The sequence below is a fragment of the Pongo pygmaeus genome, chromosome 11 (assembly GCF_028885625.2).
Source record: "Pongo pygmaeus isolate AG05252 chromosome 11, NHGRI_mPonPyg2-v2.0_pri, whole genome shotgun sequence".
NCBI classification, from domain to species: Eukaryota; Metazoa; Chordata; class Mammalia; order Primates; family Hominidae; genus Pongo; species Pongo pygmaeus.
The window spans coordinates 68,521,642-68,536,900 of NC_072384.2; the positions used below are offsets into that span (position 1 = coordinate 68,521,642).

General features: G+C 38.5%; 1 protein-coding gene across 4 annotated transcripts in view; it reads right to left on the reverse strand.

The window, feature by feature from the left end:
* Positions 1-3,705: 3,705 nt before the first annotated feature.
* ABCB11 (ATP binding cassette subfamily B member 11) overlaps positions 3,706-15,259 on the reverse strand; it is a 110,172-nt gene continuing 98,618 nt past the window's right edge. For all 4 annotated transcript variants that reach the window (XM_054476926.2, XM_063647616.1, XM_054476927.2 and 1 more), the window contains 5 exons: positions 14,226-14,382; positions 12,487-12,684; positions 8,997-9,203; positions 6,509-6,655; positions 3,706-5,671 (listed from right to left, as the gene is read on the reverse strand). In XM_054476926.2, coding sequence (XP_054332901.1) covers positions 5,471-5,671; positions 6,509-6,655; positions 8,997-9,203; positions 12,487-12,684; positions 14,226-14,382 — 910 coding nt within the window. In that variant the 3' untranslated portion in view covers positions 3,706-5,470. The remainder of the gene's footprint in view (positions 5,672-6,508; positions 6,656-8,996; positions 9,204-12,486; positions 12,685-14,225; positions 14,383-15,259) is intronic.

A 15,259-nucleotide genomic window follows, 5' to 3' on the forward strand; every position in this document is an offset into this window, starting at 1 on the left:
ATTATATTTCTGTTGAAAGGCACTGCTCTGACCCATGGAAAGAATGGGCGTTTCCCACTTTTATTCCTTATGTGGGGGCTGACAAGTTATAAACTACCTGTGTGACTTTGAGAAGACTATTCAACAAGATGTATTGAGGTAGCACTTTATGCCAAGTACCGAGTAAAGCACTGGGGACATTAAGATGAACTAGGCAGTTTCTGCCCTCAAACACCATCGATAGACATTTTAGTATATGCAGGGAGCTCTGGTCACACAGAAGACAAATGGCTGGAAATAAGTTACCAAAATTTGGCAGAAATTCTTCCAGACATCTTTTTACGCATACAAGTATGTACAAGCACATGCCAAACACAGATACACACATAACATATGCATGTATGTATGAGTGTGTGTGCATAGCTGATTAGATAGCATCATACCATCTTTGATGATCAGAAATGGTTTTTTTCTGCACAATATAACATGGGCATTGTTCCACAAAAAACAATAAATGTAAGTCAACATCATTATTTTGGCTTCATGAAAAACATCATTGTATATATGTACCAAAACTTATTTGACCTTTACCCCATCGTCTTATTTATAGATTTGAGATTTTTTCCAAATGATTGTGAACAATGCAGGAAAAGTGTGCTCAGTTTTTGTGATTAGAAGTTTAAAATATATTCTGATAAATGGGATCTGTGGTGAATCTACTTCTGGACTCCTGTTCTGGTGATGTATCTTTCAAATCTATAATAGTTTCAGTATCTATTGTTTTAATTTTTGTGACTGTACTGCATTTCTATCCCCTTTTCATTTTAAACTTTATTTTTTTCAGTGAAAGATACACATGTACATAAATCTTTTAGCAGTTTCTTTCAGTATTCACCTTCATCTTTTACAATAAGATGTTTTTATTGCTATTTGTTTAAATGTTTAACTGTTTAGTTTCCATTATGAAATATGAGAACTACAAGGATCCAGTTCTTTTTTTACCCATGTCCTATCCCATCCCCAACCTACCCCACATATTTTCTTGTTCCTTTCATAATCTAGCTATAATTCTGGTTTAGATCAGTATTAAGCTTTTACATTGATGTGACTTTGTAAATAACATTCTCAGATGAGTCATACGGTGTAATAAAAATATATTTCCTTTTTGTGTAACTTTTCTTTCCACCTAGAGCTAATAGCTAAAAATCTCCAATCTCACTTTCTTTGTCTTCTATTATGCATTGCTAACTTACCCTCAAACTCTAGCAGGGGGTTCTGTCTTCTCTCAGCATTCAAACCCACCAGGCATTCTAGCAGCACCATGTTTTCTGGGGGACATTCCTCTCAGAACCCATTTCTCTGCCTCAATCTGGCTATTTCCTATGGGTACAGCACACCTATAATCCTGGGATCTCCTTCCTAATCATCCTGGAGATTCCCAGCACCTCATTCTTGAGTTAGGTCATCTGTTCTTACGTCCCATATCTTCCTATTTCTTTATCTGTGCCCTTATTTTAAAAAAAAAAGCCCCCTTTTGTGGCTTCCTGAGAAAAGATGGGGAGTAGAGGTGTTGAGACCTGCATGACTGAGAATGTCTTTAGACCTCTCTCATTCTTGAGAATAGCTTTGCTACATATAGAATGATTCCCCTTAGAATTTTGAAGGCAAATCTTTATGAATTTTAGTTTCATTGTCAAGAGGTCCTATGTCATTATAGTTCTTTTGTGTGTTTTTTGTTTTTTTGTTTTGTTTTTTTTTTTGAGACATGGTCTTGCTCTGTTGCCCAGGCTAGAGGGCAGTGGCACAATGTTGGGTCACTGCAGCCTCAACCACCTGAACTCAAGCAATCACCCCACTTCAGCTTCCCGAGTGGCTCATGCCATCATACCTGGCTAATTTTTGCTTTTCTTTTTTTGTTAGAAATGGGGTTTCGCCAGGTTGCCCAGGCTGGTCTTGTACTCCTGGGCTCGAGCAATCCTCTTGTCTCAGCCTCCTAACGTGCTGGGATTACAGGCATGAGCCACTGTGCCCAGTCACATCATTATAATTCTTTATCGATTATATTTCACACATTCCCCCTTCTCTCCTGGAAAATATTCTCCTTTTCCCTTGTTTTCTAAAATTTCATAACGTGCCCAAATAGGATTTTCATTTGTTATATTCAGTATTGGATGAACTCTTTCAGCTTGGAAATTCATATTCTTCAATTATAGGAAATGTTCTTAGACTATTTTTTAAAATAATTTCTGCCCCTCAGTTTTCTCTGAACTCTCTCAAACTAGACTATTGACTAATTATTGCACCACCTGAATTGTTACCCTCAATTTTTTCTTTTCTTATTTTTTCCTACTTTTCATCTCTTTTTGTTTTACTTTCAGAAAAATTTCCCCAACTTTATCTTCCAATCCTTCTATTTTTTTTTCATTAACTTTTATTAACTGGGGTTATGAAGAGAGTCTGGTCACAACACACATTATGAAAACATTAGGAAATTACAGAAGGACTTGCAATAAGTTTAAACAGAACAAATTAAGCCAACCCCTTGGTCATCTGAGAAACAATAAGGTAAAATTGCAGAGACCAAATCTTTGTCAGCGATAAAGGATGCAGGATAAAAACGTAGACATCATCGCCCCCTGGTGTTGTAAAATAAACATGCAATGTTTTTTATTTATTCATTTTTGAAGTTGTAATCTTCTCCCTTGTCACTGAGCCTCAATTATTTCCGCAATTTCAAGCCCTCTTTAGTCAATCTTTTCCCTGTCATCAATAACTTTCAAATATCTTATTTTAAAATATAATTTGTATTAATTCCTCATTCAGACTCCATGAATTCCTTTCCAGGAAACTGGCGACCTCCCAGCACAAGAGCCTATGCTCTTGCTCTTTGAAATGCAAACCAAAACAATAGCTTTAGCCTTCTTTCATCAAAATTAGAGGATTAGCATGTATTTATTGCAAATCTTAATTTCCTCTAAAAGGCATCTTTACTTTGCAAGTAAAGATGCCTTTACTTTACTTGTCATTGCCATTTTTCATAACCAGAATGCATTCCTTCACCGTCTGCCTCCTGACTTGGCAACCATCAAGAATTCCAGCCTGACCAGTTAACTTGCTAAACCATCTTTGCTGTTATATACCAGGAAACACTGGAAAAGAGACATAAATAATATACCTCCACATCCTAGTGTCCCGGCTTAATTTATAGGCAGAATTTCGTTTGTTGGCTAAGGGAAGAAAAACCATCTACGTAGAGTGAGCTGGGGAGGAAGCTGGAGTAGGGAGAAAACATGATGGCAGGATAGGTTGGTGAGAACCGTGGGTGCAGTCCTGCTCCCAAGGTTTTCATTTCTGTGACAAGAGCTCTTTTTTGTATATTCATTTTTATTGATTCCTGTTTTTATTTAAATAGATGGAAATACGTTCTCTTGACTCATTGAATACATTTATTACCACTTTTTGAGTGTTTTCCTAATCACGCATTGGCTCTGTTACTTCTAATTTCCTTTCTCCAGCTGCCCTATTGTTGCTTTTGCTTTATATGTTAAAATACTTCCTCAGTGTCTGGTGGTCCTTGGAAGTCAATTCCCATGCAAGGAGGAGACACCGAAAAGCCTGGGGAAGCTCTGATCGAGTGGGTGCTTGTTGGTTGACAGGTGGGCTTCATAGGAGGGTAATACGGCTGGAAAATTTTCTTAGGATTCCAAGGACGGGGTCCTTGACCTCTTTTCTTTTTCTTTTTTTTCGCTTTGTCGCCCAGGCTGGAGTGCAGTGGCGTCATCTCAGCTCACTGCAAGCTCCACCTCCCGGGTTCACGCCATTCTCCTGCTTCAGCTTCCTGAGTAGCTGGGACTACAGGTGCCCGCCACCACGCCTGGCTAATTTTTTTGTATTTTTAGTAGAGACGGGGTTTCACCATGTTAGCCAGGATGGTCTTGATCTCTCGACCTCATGATCCGCTCGCCTTGGCCTCCCAAAGTGCTGGGATTACAGGTGTGAGCCACAGTGCCTGGCCTAACCTCTTTTCTTAGATTGGCCAGTTTCCCCAGAAAATCATTCTTCAATCTCCTGCCAGGAGAGAGGGGCTGGGAGTTCTTCTGTTCATACACAGCTTTACACTCAATCCCCCTGTCTCTTTTATGTTAGCTGCCCCTTCAACTGCACCTTGTGTCTCTAAGTGCAAACCTCCCTGTGACCCTCCTCAGAGCGGGAGTATGCAGTCTCTCGCTGGAACTGGGGAAAGGCAGCCATCCTGCTGCAGGCGGGGCTCTGCAATTCTGTTTCCATACAGGCTTTTGGCCCATTCTTCTGTCTTCAGTCCCTCTGTCCCCTTGCCTCCTCCTTCCAGAAGGATCCAATGTTTTTACATCTTGAACCTTTCTAGGGGTCTGTGGTACAAAACAGGATGTTTCTAGGCTCCCCCAACTAACAGGTTACATTTTTGTTTTCTCTCATCTTGTAACTCTATTATCAATTGTCCATTTGCTTTCTGGCTCCCAAGATTTTGCAGGCGGCATCACTGTGTTTTCTTCATTCTTGTAGGTTCCTGCCGCCTTTAGTTCTATGTCATTATGTGGTGGTTTGAGAGAGCAGGGGCAAATGAGTGCTTTTCTGCCATATTTACTTGCTTTTTTGTATAACACCTTATGAAACTACAGCAAAGTAAAATGCGCTATTTTCATTTCATGAATATAATTTTGCAGAAACTAAAAACAACAATCAATATGCAGGGAGGTGCTGAGGAGTAAAAGGCCTGGGAGAGAGTCCCTGCTCCAGCCACACTGGCAGGTTCTCACAGTAATGGTAGCTTTGTCAACCCTACACTCACTCTGAAGCTAAAGCATAAATCAACAGCCCTAACTGGAAAGCCCGTGCTAATACTTTCCCTTTCTGCCTCCCTCAGCCTGAGAGCATCCACCCTTTCCCTATCCTCAGCCTTAGAGATGAAGGAAGCTGGTTTCACGTGAAAGACAAATTTAGTTAAGAAACACAGCTGGTCTTCAGTCCTTCTGTTCTTTTCAAATTTGACCTTGGTCTAGCTCAAGAAACGTTTGTTGAATGCCTGTTATAGACCCGCCTCTGTATACACCGAGGGTTCGAAAATGCAAGACAGTTCTCTGCCCTTGAGGAGTTCAAAGTCTCACTTACTCCCTGATGTCTCACTAATTCCCACATATTAATCAGGACTGGCTCCTGCACAGAGAAGCACTGAGTGGTGGCTGAGCTGCCACTTGACATTGGGTTTTCCCTCACATGGACCGTAGTTTCTTTCATTTTCTGTATACACATCTAAAGCAGAATTATTATGGAAGGTCATTAGAAATTAGCTTGGATTCTGATGTATGACAATGACTGTAAAAGTAAAATATTAACATTCTTCTTTAAAGAAAAAACAATCCCAGCAGTCCCTCCGGCTGGGATTGTTTTTTTTTTTAAAAAAAACAACCCCTGTAACTGGTGCGTCATGTGTGTCTGAGGTTCTTGCATTGGGTCAACTGATGGGGGATCCTGTGGTGACTAGTTTGTAGTAGGCTCCTTTTTGGGCCATCAGTTCTTCGTGGGTCCCCTTTTCAATCACCACCCCCTGTGCAATGACAGCAATGATATCCGCGTTCTGGATGGTGGACAAGCGATGGGCAATGACAATGCAGGTCCGACCCTCTCTGGCTTTGTCTAGAGCAACCTGCACCGTCTGCAAAGAGAAGATGGAAAGTTGATGCAAAGATGCATGATTGCTCCCCAGCCCACCATCATGAGAGTTCAGTTAACACGACCTGAATAACAATCCTATACTTGAGGGCAAACCCAAAGGCTCAACATAAGAGAGGATTAAGCAAGTATTCCCTGAATGCAATGCATCAGTGATTTCAATGGCAGTGCACAGGCTGAGAAATTTCAGTGGAGCAAGAAGGAAGCAAACTATGAAGTCCCTATGTAATTTTACAATATTTGATGGTCTAGTTTCCTGAAATGAAACCGAGAAAACAATGGAGGGTAGCAGTTAAGTGGCCATTCCTGATACTGCTCTTCATTGAAGACATTTTAGCTCTCTCCAAAATGGAATCCCGATTGTTACGGCATTAATTATATATTTTAAGTTTCATAATTGTGTTTTGCTCAATTCCATCTTATTTCATGCAAACCACACAACAGATATCACCTCTTTCTTTGTGTTGTATGTGACCTACCTTCTCTGTCACATAACTTTAGAACTATAAAATATTTATAACAGATAATCTAGATTATTTTACTTTATTCAAGAAAGGTGATTATTTGCCTTTGGAAAAAAATGTCACTTAGCCTAAAGAATCTTAAAAACAATTCTTATTTTAAAGGTAAAATATTTTATTTGAAGCAATCTTATATTAAATCACTTGCTCTAGATAATTGTCTTTTGGTTCCACAAAGTATTGCCAATTTCTACTGTTAATGAATCAGAAAATTGAAAATAGTGCCATTTTATAAGGACAAATTTTACAGCAAAAAACTCATTTGTAATGATCTAAGACTTTAGAAATTCGATACTTACCTTTTCACTTTCTGTGTCTAAGGCAGAAGTGGCTTCATCTAGTAGCAAGATTTTAGGATCTCGTACAATGGCCCGAGCAATAGCAATGCGTTGTTTCTCCCCTCTAGAGAGTTGAGACCCCTGGGACCCAACGTTAGTTTCATATTTCTGAAAAAAAGTATGATAAGTTTGAGAAATAGAAACAGTTATTGCTCCTGTGCTGTACAGAACTTATGTCAAGGTCTCCTCTGTAATTTAAATTATTTGTTGGTTGAACTAGGGAATAGTGAGTGAGTCCTCCTATAGAATGGAGGATGTCAAATCCACTTAGGAATATAAGAAAAATATGGAATTCGTGACCTTTGGTGTGGGAAGCAAGGGGATGTTATTCCTCATTTCTGCATTTCCTTTAGGTTTATATTTTCAATCTCCTCCCTGTGTCCAGGTAAGAGCCCATATATGAGATCCTCCTTGATTTGAGACTCTCTGATTCCAGATTCTTATCTGGAAAAATCCTTCCAATACGGACTAATCCCAAGAATGGAAATGTCTGTCTTTTGCGAGATCTTCTGGTCCATTGCTGTGTTAGGGAGGCGGCATTCTGGAACACAGGCCTTGGTTAGAAGCTCTACTCTGCTTCTTACTAGCTTGTGTTCATGAAAAATTATTTAAATTTTTTTGAGCTGGCTAGTCATCTGAGGTGCAGTATTAACACTTACTTCACATATTTATTTTGGAGAAAATTCGGAAGAAAAATCACTTATGCCTGGCATGGCTACATAAAAATTAGTTAACATTCATAGAGTGTTTACCATAGAGGTATTGTGCTAACTATTCTAGCTAGGTTATCATTTCATATTCACAGAAACCATACCCACCCTATTTTTTAGATTACAAAGCTTAGGCACAGGGAGGTAAGAAAATGGTGCAAGGACAAGTAACAAGCAGTGAAAGTGAAATCTGAATCCAGGTGAAAGTGAATCTCTCTCTCCTGAGTCCTTGCCTTGACTACTGCTCTTCCCTGCCTTCCACAACACGAGCTGTTTCCTTCCCCTGCTTCCCTTGCCTCCTGACTAATGCTCCTTTAAGCCAGGTGAGACCCATGAAAACCTGCTTTGTCCTTCTGGAGACAAAGTGCTCAGAGAAGGGTACCATGGGCAAGTCTGTATGAGGACAATGTAGTAAACCAGCTCCATGTCAGTGCCTTGCCCCAAATGAGTAGCTATTCAATAAGGGTTTGTGGGATAAATGAACCCTCCAGAGACACACAAGCTTTGCTTTTGATCTCTGGATTCAGCAAATAGTAATTTCCATGTGCTTAGAGATTGGGCTAACAGGTAAGAACTGAGCCAAGAGACTAACACTTAGGAGACTTTGTGAAAAGAGCAAACAAAAAGCCTTCCACAAACACCACAACATTTATAAACATAATCACTTATAAAGAAAAACAATTTTCCCAGGGATATTTTTAAAAAGTAAGTAGAGAAGGTTAAAGGTAAAATTTGGCCCTACAATTTGGTTTCCATGTTTTAATTTTTCTTGTGATCAAAACTAAGACAGACTTTTGGTGGATGGAAAAATGCAGAGTCAATATTGTGCGAAATCTGGACTTGGCTCTGGCAAAGTAAGAGACACTAAGGCAGGTTCAACTTACCCACCACCCATGGTACACATTGCCAAGTAATGAAATAATGATGATGGCAGTAATACCAGCAGCAGCTTTCTTTGTGTGGCTATTAAGTGTGTTTTCTTCATTTTAACGTTATTTTCTTGTACTTTGCAGATGGAATAGACAATCTCAGAAAGGATAATTGTCCCAAAGCTATGAAGCTACTAAGTGGCAAAGCTTGGATGCAAGCCCAGGTTAGCTCCAAATCTCAGGTTTTTCCCCACTATGCTAAACTAAAGCTCAATGTACAAAAAAATTCAACAAAAATAGTATCCATTGTATTGGGCAATACAATACTTTCCAAAATTAAAGAGTATGTTGATGAAGGATATTTCTTTTGCTTAAAAAACTAAGACAGTCCGGGGGTGCTGTGAGATAAATGGTGTATCCTTTGACCTTCTAGAGCCACAATCATAACACAGATTGAATATTTCTTATCAGAAATGCTTGGGACCAGAAGTGTTTCAGATTTTGGATTTTTTCAGATTTTGTAATATCTGCATATAATGAGATACCTTGGGGACAGGACTCAAATCTAACCACAAAATTCATATTTCTTATCTACTTTATACACAAGCCCAGAAGTAAATTCCTATAATATTTTTAATAATTTTGTACATGAAACAAAATTTTGACTGAATTTTGACTGTGACCTATCACATGAGGTCAAGTGTGAAATTTTCCACTTGTGGAATTATGTTGGCACTCAAAATTTTTTGAATTTTGGAACATTTTGTATTTGGGATTTTCAGATTAGGGATGCTCAACCTGTACACTTTGGTCATTCTACTTCTTCCCATCCTTGTCTCCCATAGGGAATGGCTCTGACTTCATACTCACCTCTGGGAGTGACATGACAAAATCATGCAGCTGAGCCTGTTTTGCAGCTGCTATGACTCTTTCCATGGGAATTTCTTTGGTGTTGTCTCCATACTTGATATTGTCCATTATGCTACAGGCAAACAACACTGGTTCCTGGGAAACAATTCCAATGTTTGAGCGGAGGAACTGGACATTTACTTTTTTGCTGTCATGCCCATCTATCATCTGCCAATAGAGGAGATGACAGGTTATTAGGTTTTTAGAATTCCAGCAGTGAGGAAAGTTCATATTCTAGCGTTAGGTGTTATGCAGGACATTTGGTTTGCTTAACAGACAACAATCCCAAGGCTAAAATTCTGGAATAAATGATGTTGCCTTTGACCTCTGGATGTAATGTCTATCAGGAGTGGCATCCATGTTAACACTAATCAGACTATGGTCCTATTTATTTCCTGAACTCTGGCTCTACAGGTGGAACAAATGAGAAAGACGCTCAGGTATTCAGGTAAGAAACAACTTCCCCTTACTTTGGTGCAGCACGCTCTCTACAAATATACAGGGTTGCTCTGTTTTGAGACTCATGAGTTATGGAAAGGATTTTTCTCTGTGAAGCTTTTGGGCAATATAAGGGTCAAACCTGTTTTCTTGATTTTACTAAGGCCATTCTCTGAATAACTGAGATAATAAAACGAAGTAAAAAAGGAATACATTTATTCACTTAGTCAATCAACAAACATATATTTGAATCACCTGCCACAAAGCACCATCCTAAGCAGTCTATGTCTGCTACGTAAAGAAAATATAATCTCTGTTTCCTAGGAACTCACAGTCTAGTTAGGCAGTTAAGTCCAGGTACTTGAATATCTACCACATGAGCTGGTTCACTAAAAAGTCCTCGAATATTAAAGGCACAGATGCCTAACGTGCTACTATAAAGTATTTGCCCCTATTATTTCAGAAAAAAATTGTGATAAATGGTATGAAGAGATTATATTTAAGATAATTTCTAAGTAATGGAAAAAGCAAACACTATTAGAAAAAATATAAAGCATTTCTCAACAACAATTAGCCCTGGCTTATCTTGCTCTACTCATTTTCCATAGCACTTAAGTCTGCAAAACACAATTTAATAATTAAACACTCGGGCTGTTTGCTCATTCTTCTAAATGTGCTACATTGTAAGCTCCTAGAAGGCAGAAGACACGTTTCATGGTCCTTAGACTCTCCCACAGGGACTCATGCAGTAACAGGCACATCATAGGTATCCAAATAAATGTTGAAAATATTGAACGCCTACATTTGGTAGCTTAAGAGCAAAGAGGACTTTGAAAAAAAACTTATAAAAAGTGGTAGGTTCTCTGCTTAAAATGTTTGTAGAAATGTTTTACAATGTTATAACAAAATATACTGTGCCTATGAAATGCAAGAAGTCATAATGATTTCCTTATTGGCCTTGCTTTCGACCTGTGACCAGAACATTCACTGGGCATATTCAGAGAAATATACTTAATATACATGTTAATGTTGGAAAAGTGAATATGAGGGATTCAGTTTCCTGTACCTTGCATAGTTCACAATTGATGTTGGCTGCAGGCATGACAGAAGTGATATTTTGGAAAACTGAACCCTCTGACTTATTGGAATTATACCTCTGGTTACAATGGGCTTTCTAGGTTCATCAATCACCAAATACTTTCAAACAAATTTAAAATCTTTATACCTCAACTTAATAACAGAAGGGATTATAAATTATAGGTAATCAATACTTAATCCTTATTTTTATAACTTCCTGGATTCTGTCAATCTCTGTTTGCTTGTTTCTTTGCTTTGCTTTATTCAAGGAAATCTTTAGTTGCCTCTTTCAAATTTTTCTTAGCATTTCTCTTCATAATGTTATACTCTTCATAATAGTATATTACATAAGATTATACTATTCAGGGAAGTCAGAAAGGCCACTTTCAAAATATTAGGATTAAACAATTAATCAAGTATGAAGCAAAATAAAACATTTTCAGACCCATATCTATGGACTATTTCTTAGAAAATTGCTTTTGGATGAGCTCCAACAAAAGGGGGTGAAAACTATGAAAAAGGAATTCATGGGAACTATGAAATAATGGATCTAATCCAAGGAAATATCACAGGGAACTCACAGGATGATGACTGTTCAACAGGCAAAGGTTGCAAGTGACAGAAATGAGGGAAGAGATGGCCTGACAGAGACATTGGAAGAGCACAAAGGTTTTCATAAAGACAAAGAATGCAAGAAAAAAGGAAACCTTTCAGAAAAACAATCAAAAAAATATAATGCAAATGTAACTCACTATTTGACTGAGGGATGAACAATATTTACATAATCATGAAAAAAGCTGTCAATTGATTTTCAATTTTTAGAATCAACTTAGAGTGAAAGCAAGAAAGATAATGTTATAAACAGAATGTGCTCTGAATTCTTGATAAAAGTTCAATTAGAACTTAAGAGGTAAAAGAAGGGAGTAAGAGGTGAAAATAAAGGTAGGATTGCTAACATTTTTATTTTAGAAAGCGAGAATTCAAGAGGAACTATCTACAGGTGGTGGAAGAGCAACGGAAGCAGATCAGAAGTTTACAAATTTATAAATAGAAGGCCTAAAAAATGATATAACTATATTGGGGGGAGGTAGGCAAAAGGAGGGAGTGGTGAGGGTAAGTAGATTTGTATCTCTTGAGAATAAATCACAGAGAGTCTAAATTTGTTAAATCATGAAATAGCATGAGCACATTATTTAAAGACATAAAAGTCATCATTGGGAGATCAAAAAACATCAAGTGGTCAAAAATAGTTGCCTTTGAGCAGAGAAATGTGGAGAGGGAGTGTAAGCATAAAGCAGGGGGGTGGCTTTTTATTATAAATATTTATTATTTAATTTTGTGACCTTCTGCATATATTACCTTTAAAGAAAGAAAAAAAGGACAGAAAGGAAAAAGAAACGTTATGAAAAATAAATACCAAAGCTATTCACCAAAATTTCAAATATCCTTGCTAAAGATTTATGGTACATGGCTCTCAATCTGAGTTCCTTGCATTATTTAGATTTCAGCTTCTTGAACAAGGATTGTCTTAGATCTTTTCATGCTAAATCTCCTTTCTTGCTCATTTATCATTATTTCCCTTATCACTCTACTTTTTCCATTCCTGGTCATTAGTTTCCTGATTAGTCTGCACTTTCTGCTCCATTTACGGGTAAGTGAGTGCTTCTATTAAATACACTAATCTCCAACTTTGCAGTGTGCCCAGTTTTCTTTGCCTAACTGGTCAGCAGGCCATCTGGAACTGGGGAAAATCTGACATTAGAAATTGTGAGGTAGAATCAGGTGAAGCAGCAAATGACTGGGACTGGAAAATATGCTAAGTGCCTAAGGCAAGCATTTTAAAGTGAGTCTGGCAAAGCAAAAACTTGAAGCCCACTTTTAGGGGTTGGAAATACTCTGCAGAAGGCAAAATTCTCAAAAAGGTTGCATGGCTTACCACCTTCCCTTGATCAGGATCATAGAAACGTTCCAACAGCTGAATGCTAGTGCTTTTGCCACATCCGCTGCTCCCAACAAACGCCAGTGTCTGCCCTGGACTAATCGACACTGAGAGACCATTCAGAACTTGCGAGTCAGGTCGAGAAGGATATGTAAATTTACAATCAACAAAATCAATCTTCCCCTGGAAGTTGTCCTGTGGATGGGAGGATCAAAATTAGAGATGCTCTTACTGGAGCCTAGAATATTGAAAATACACCTAAATCTTGAGTTTAAAATCCCTGCTTGAGATACCTTCAAACCATGCTGCCAAAGTGCAAAGTATAAAGACAGCAACTTAACAAAGGGACATTCCATTTTGTATTCTGAAAGATGTAGTATAAAGGAAGGCTTGGGCAATGAAATTAAAGACACTTGACTCCCCCTATTCCCAGTCTAACCTAAGGGGATTTTCTTGACATCTATTCCTGACATTCTGAATAGAAGAGAATAGCTGGAAGATATTACATCACAGAAGCCAGTAACTGTCCAAACCCTATAGCTTTGTTCTCCTAAAGACTAAAAATAATGTTACACTTAAAACGACCTAGAAAGAAAGTTACCTGAGGTCTGTATTGCAAAGGTGAATACTTTCTATTGTACTTTGGTGTGCTTAAAACTGTCTAACTTATAAACTCTAGAAATGAATAGACATTTAATAAACCACATAGAAACTTTACATTTACTGAACTGAAGGAAAAATTTTACCAATTTAGAAAGATTACAGAATTTAGCTTAACCACTTTACTAGTGTTTAGGTTTGCTTTGCTTTCTGGAACATACTAAAATTTTCAAAAATAGGTAGAGAAGATTTAAAAATACCTATCTATCAATTGGAAGAACAGATATTTTGTTGAGATTGAATTAATTTTCTGGACATCCACATAAGCTAAAACTTGAATCAAGATGAACATGAATTAAATCAATGTTATTGGACAGGAAGAATTGATTTTTCTACATTCTGTATCAGAACATCAATAGAAAACACAGTGGTTAGGTAGATCTCAGAGGACAACTGGCTTCATTCATTTGGAAACTCAGTGTATTTTACATTACACAGAATTTAGCATTCATTGAATGTCATCGCCTTGTTCAAATGCCAGCTTTAGGAATAATTTTTGATGCTAATTTACTTTATTCCTTTGTATTTATAAATCTACCGTTTGTCCACTCCAAGTACATATGAATGAACCCATATACAGCAGGAATTTAGAAGCCAAGTGGTATTGTATGGCCATCCCTAATGGCTGTCCTGCACACACACACAGGTGCACACACACACACACATGCACAACCTTACCCCTCATCAATACTTACACATTTTATTTATTTATTTATTTTATTAGACTTTAAGTTCTGGGGTAGATGTGCAGAATGTGCAGGTTTGTTACATAGGTATACACGTGTCATGGTGGTTTGCTGCACCCATCAACCTGTCATCTACATTAGGTATTTCTCCTAATGCTATCCCTCCCCTACCCCCCGCCATCCCCTGACAAGCCCCGGTGTGTGATGTTCCCTGCCCTGTGTCCATGTGTTCTCATTGTTCAACTCCCACTTATGAGTGAGAACATGTGGTGTTTGGTTTTCTGTTCTTGTGTTAGTTTGCTGAGAATGATGGTTTCCAGCTTCATCCCTGTCCCTGCAAAGGACATGAACCCATCCTTTTTTATGGCTGCATAGTATTCCAACACTTACCCATTTTTCACCTGCAGTATTGTATACACTGATTGGGGGTTGTCGGTCCAGCAGTTGAAAAAAGCGTGCAGCTGATATTTTAGCTTTTGCATAACTTGGGGTGTAAGAGAAGGCTCTTCCAAGAGCTGTTGCACTCAGTACAACTGCAGAGATCACCCTGTAACCAGACAGACACACAGGCAGAGAGCAGGGAGGTGTGGTTCGTGTGATGACCTGAAGGCAGAAGTTTGGGGATCTAGCTCTGGTTCTGCTAGGAAAGGACCAAATATCCTTGAGCAAGTCACTTCAGACTTGCCTGGAAATGGAGAGGGTGGTGTTTAAGAGACTGGCAGTTTTCAAACTGTGTTCTATGAAAAAGGAGTAAGAAGAGGACTGAACAAGTATGAAGGGGAGAGCTCAGGCCTCCAAACCTTTATTTGACCACAATAGCTTCCTTTAAGAAAATTGTTGGCCTGGTGTGGTGGCTAACGCCTGTAATCCCAGCACTTTGGGAGGCTGAGGCAGGCGGATCACAAGGTCAGAAGATCGAGACCATCCTGGCTAACAAGGTGAAACCCCGTCTCTACTAAAAATACAAAAAATTAGCCGGGCGTGGTGGTGGTCGCCTGTGGTCCCAGCTACTCGGGAGGCTGAGGCAGGAGAATGGCGTGAACCTGGGAGGCAGAGCTTGCAGTGAGCCAAGATTGCACCACTGCACTCCAGCCTGGGTGACAGAGCAAGACTCTGTCTCAAAAAAAAAAAAAAAAAAAAAGAAAATTGTTTGAGGGGGGAAAAAGACTTCTGAAAATTTTTTTTTAAAAGAAAAAGCAGGCTTGAAAGATCACCAGATTGAGTTGATTTTTCTAGAATTCTAACAGTTTGTGAATCTATAATAGATATATAAAAGATAATGATTGATGATGTAAGCATCAATTCTGCACCAGGCATGTATATAATTTTTGCTTCAGAGAGTAAGACAGATGCAATTGCCTGTCTCCTTCTACTTGTCTTAGCCTCTAACTATAGTCAACATGTACTTAATTAACGAAAGAGTG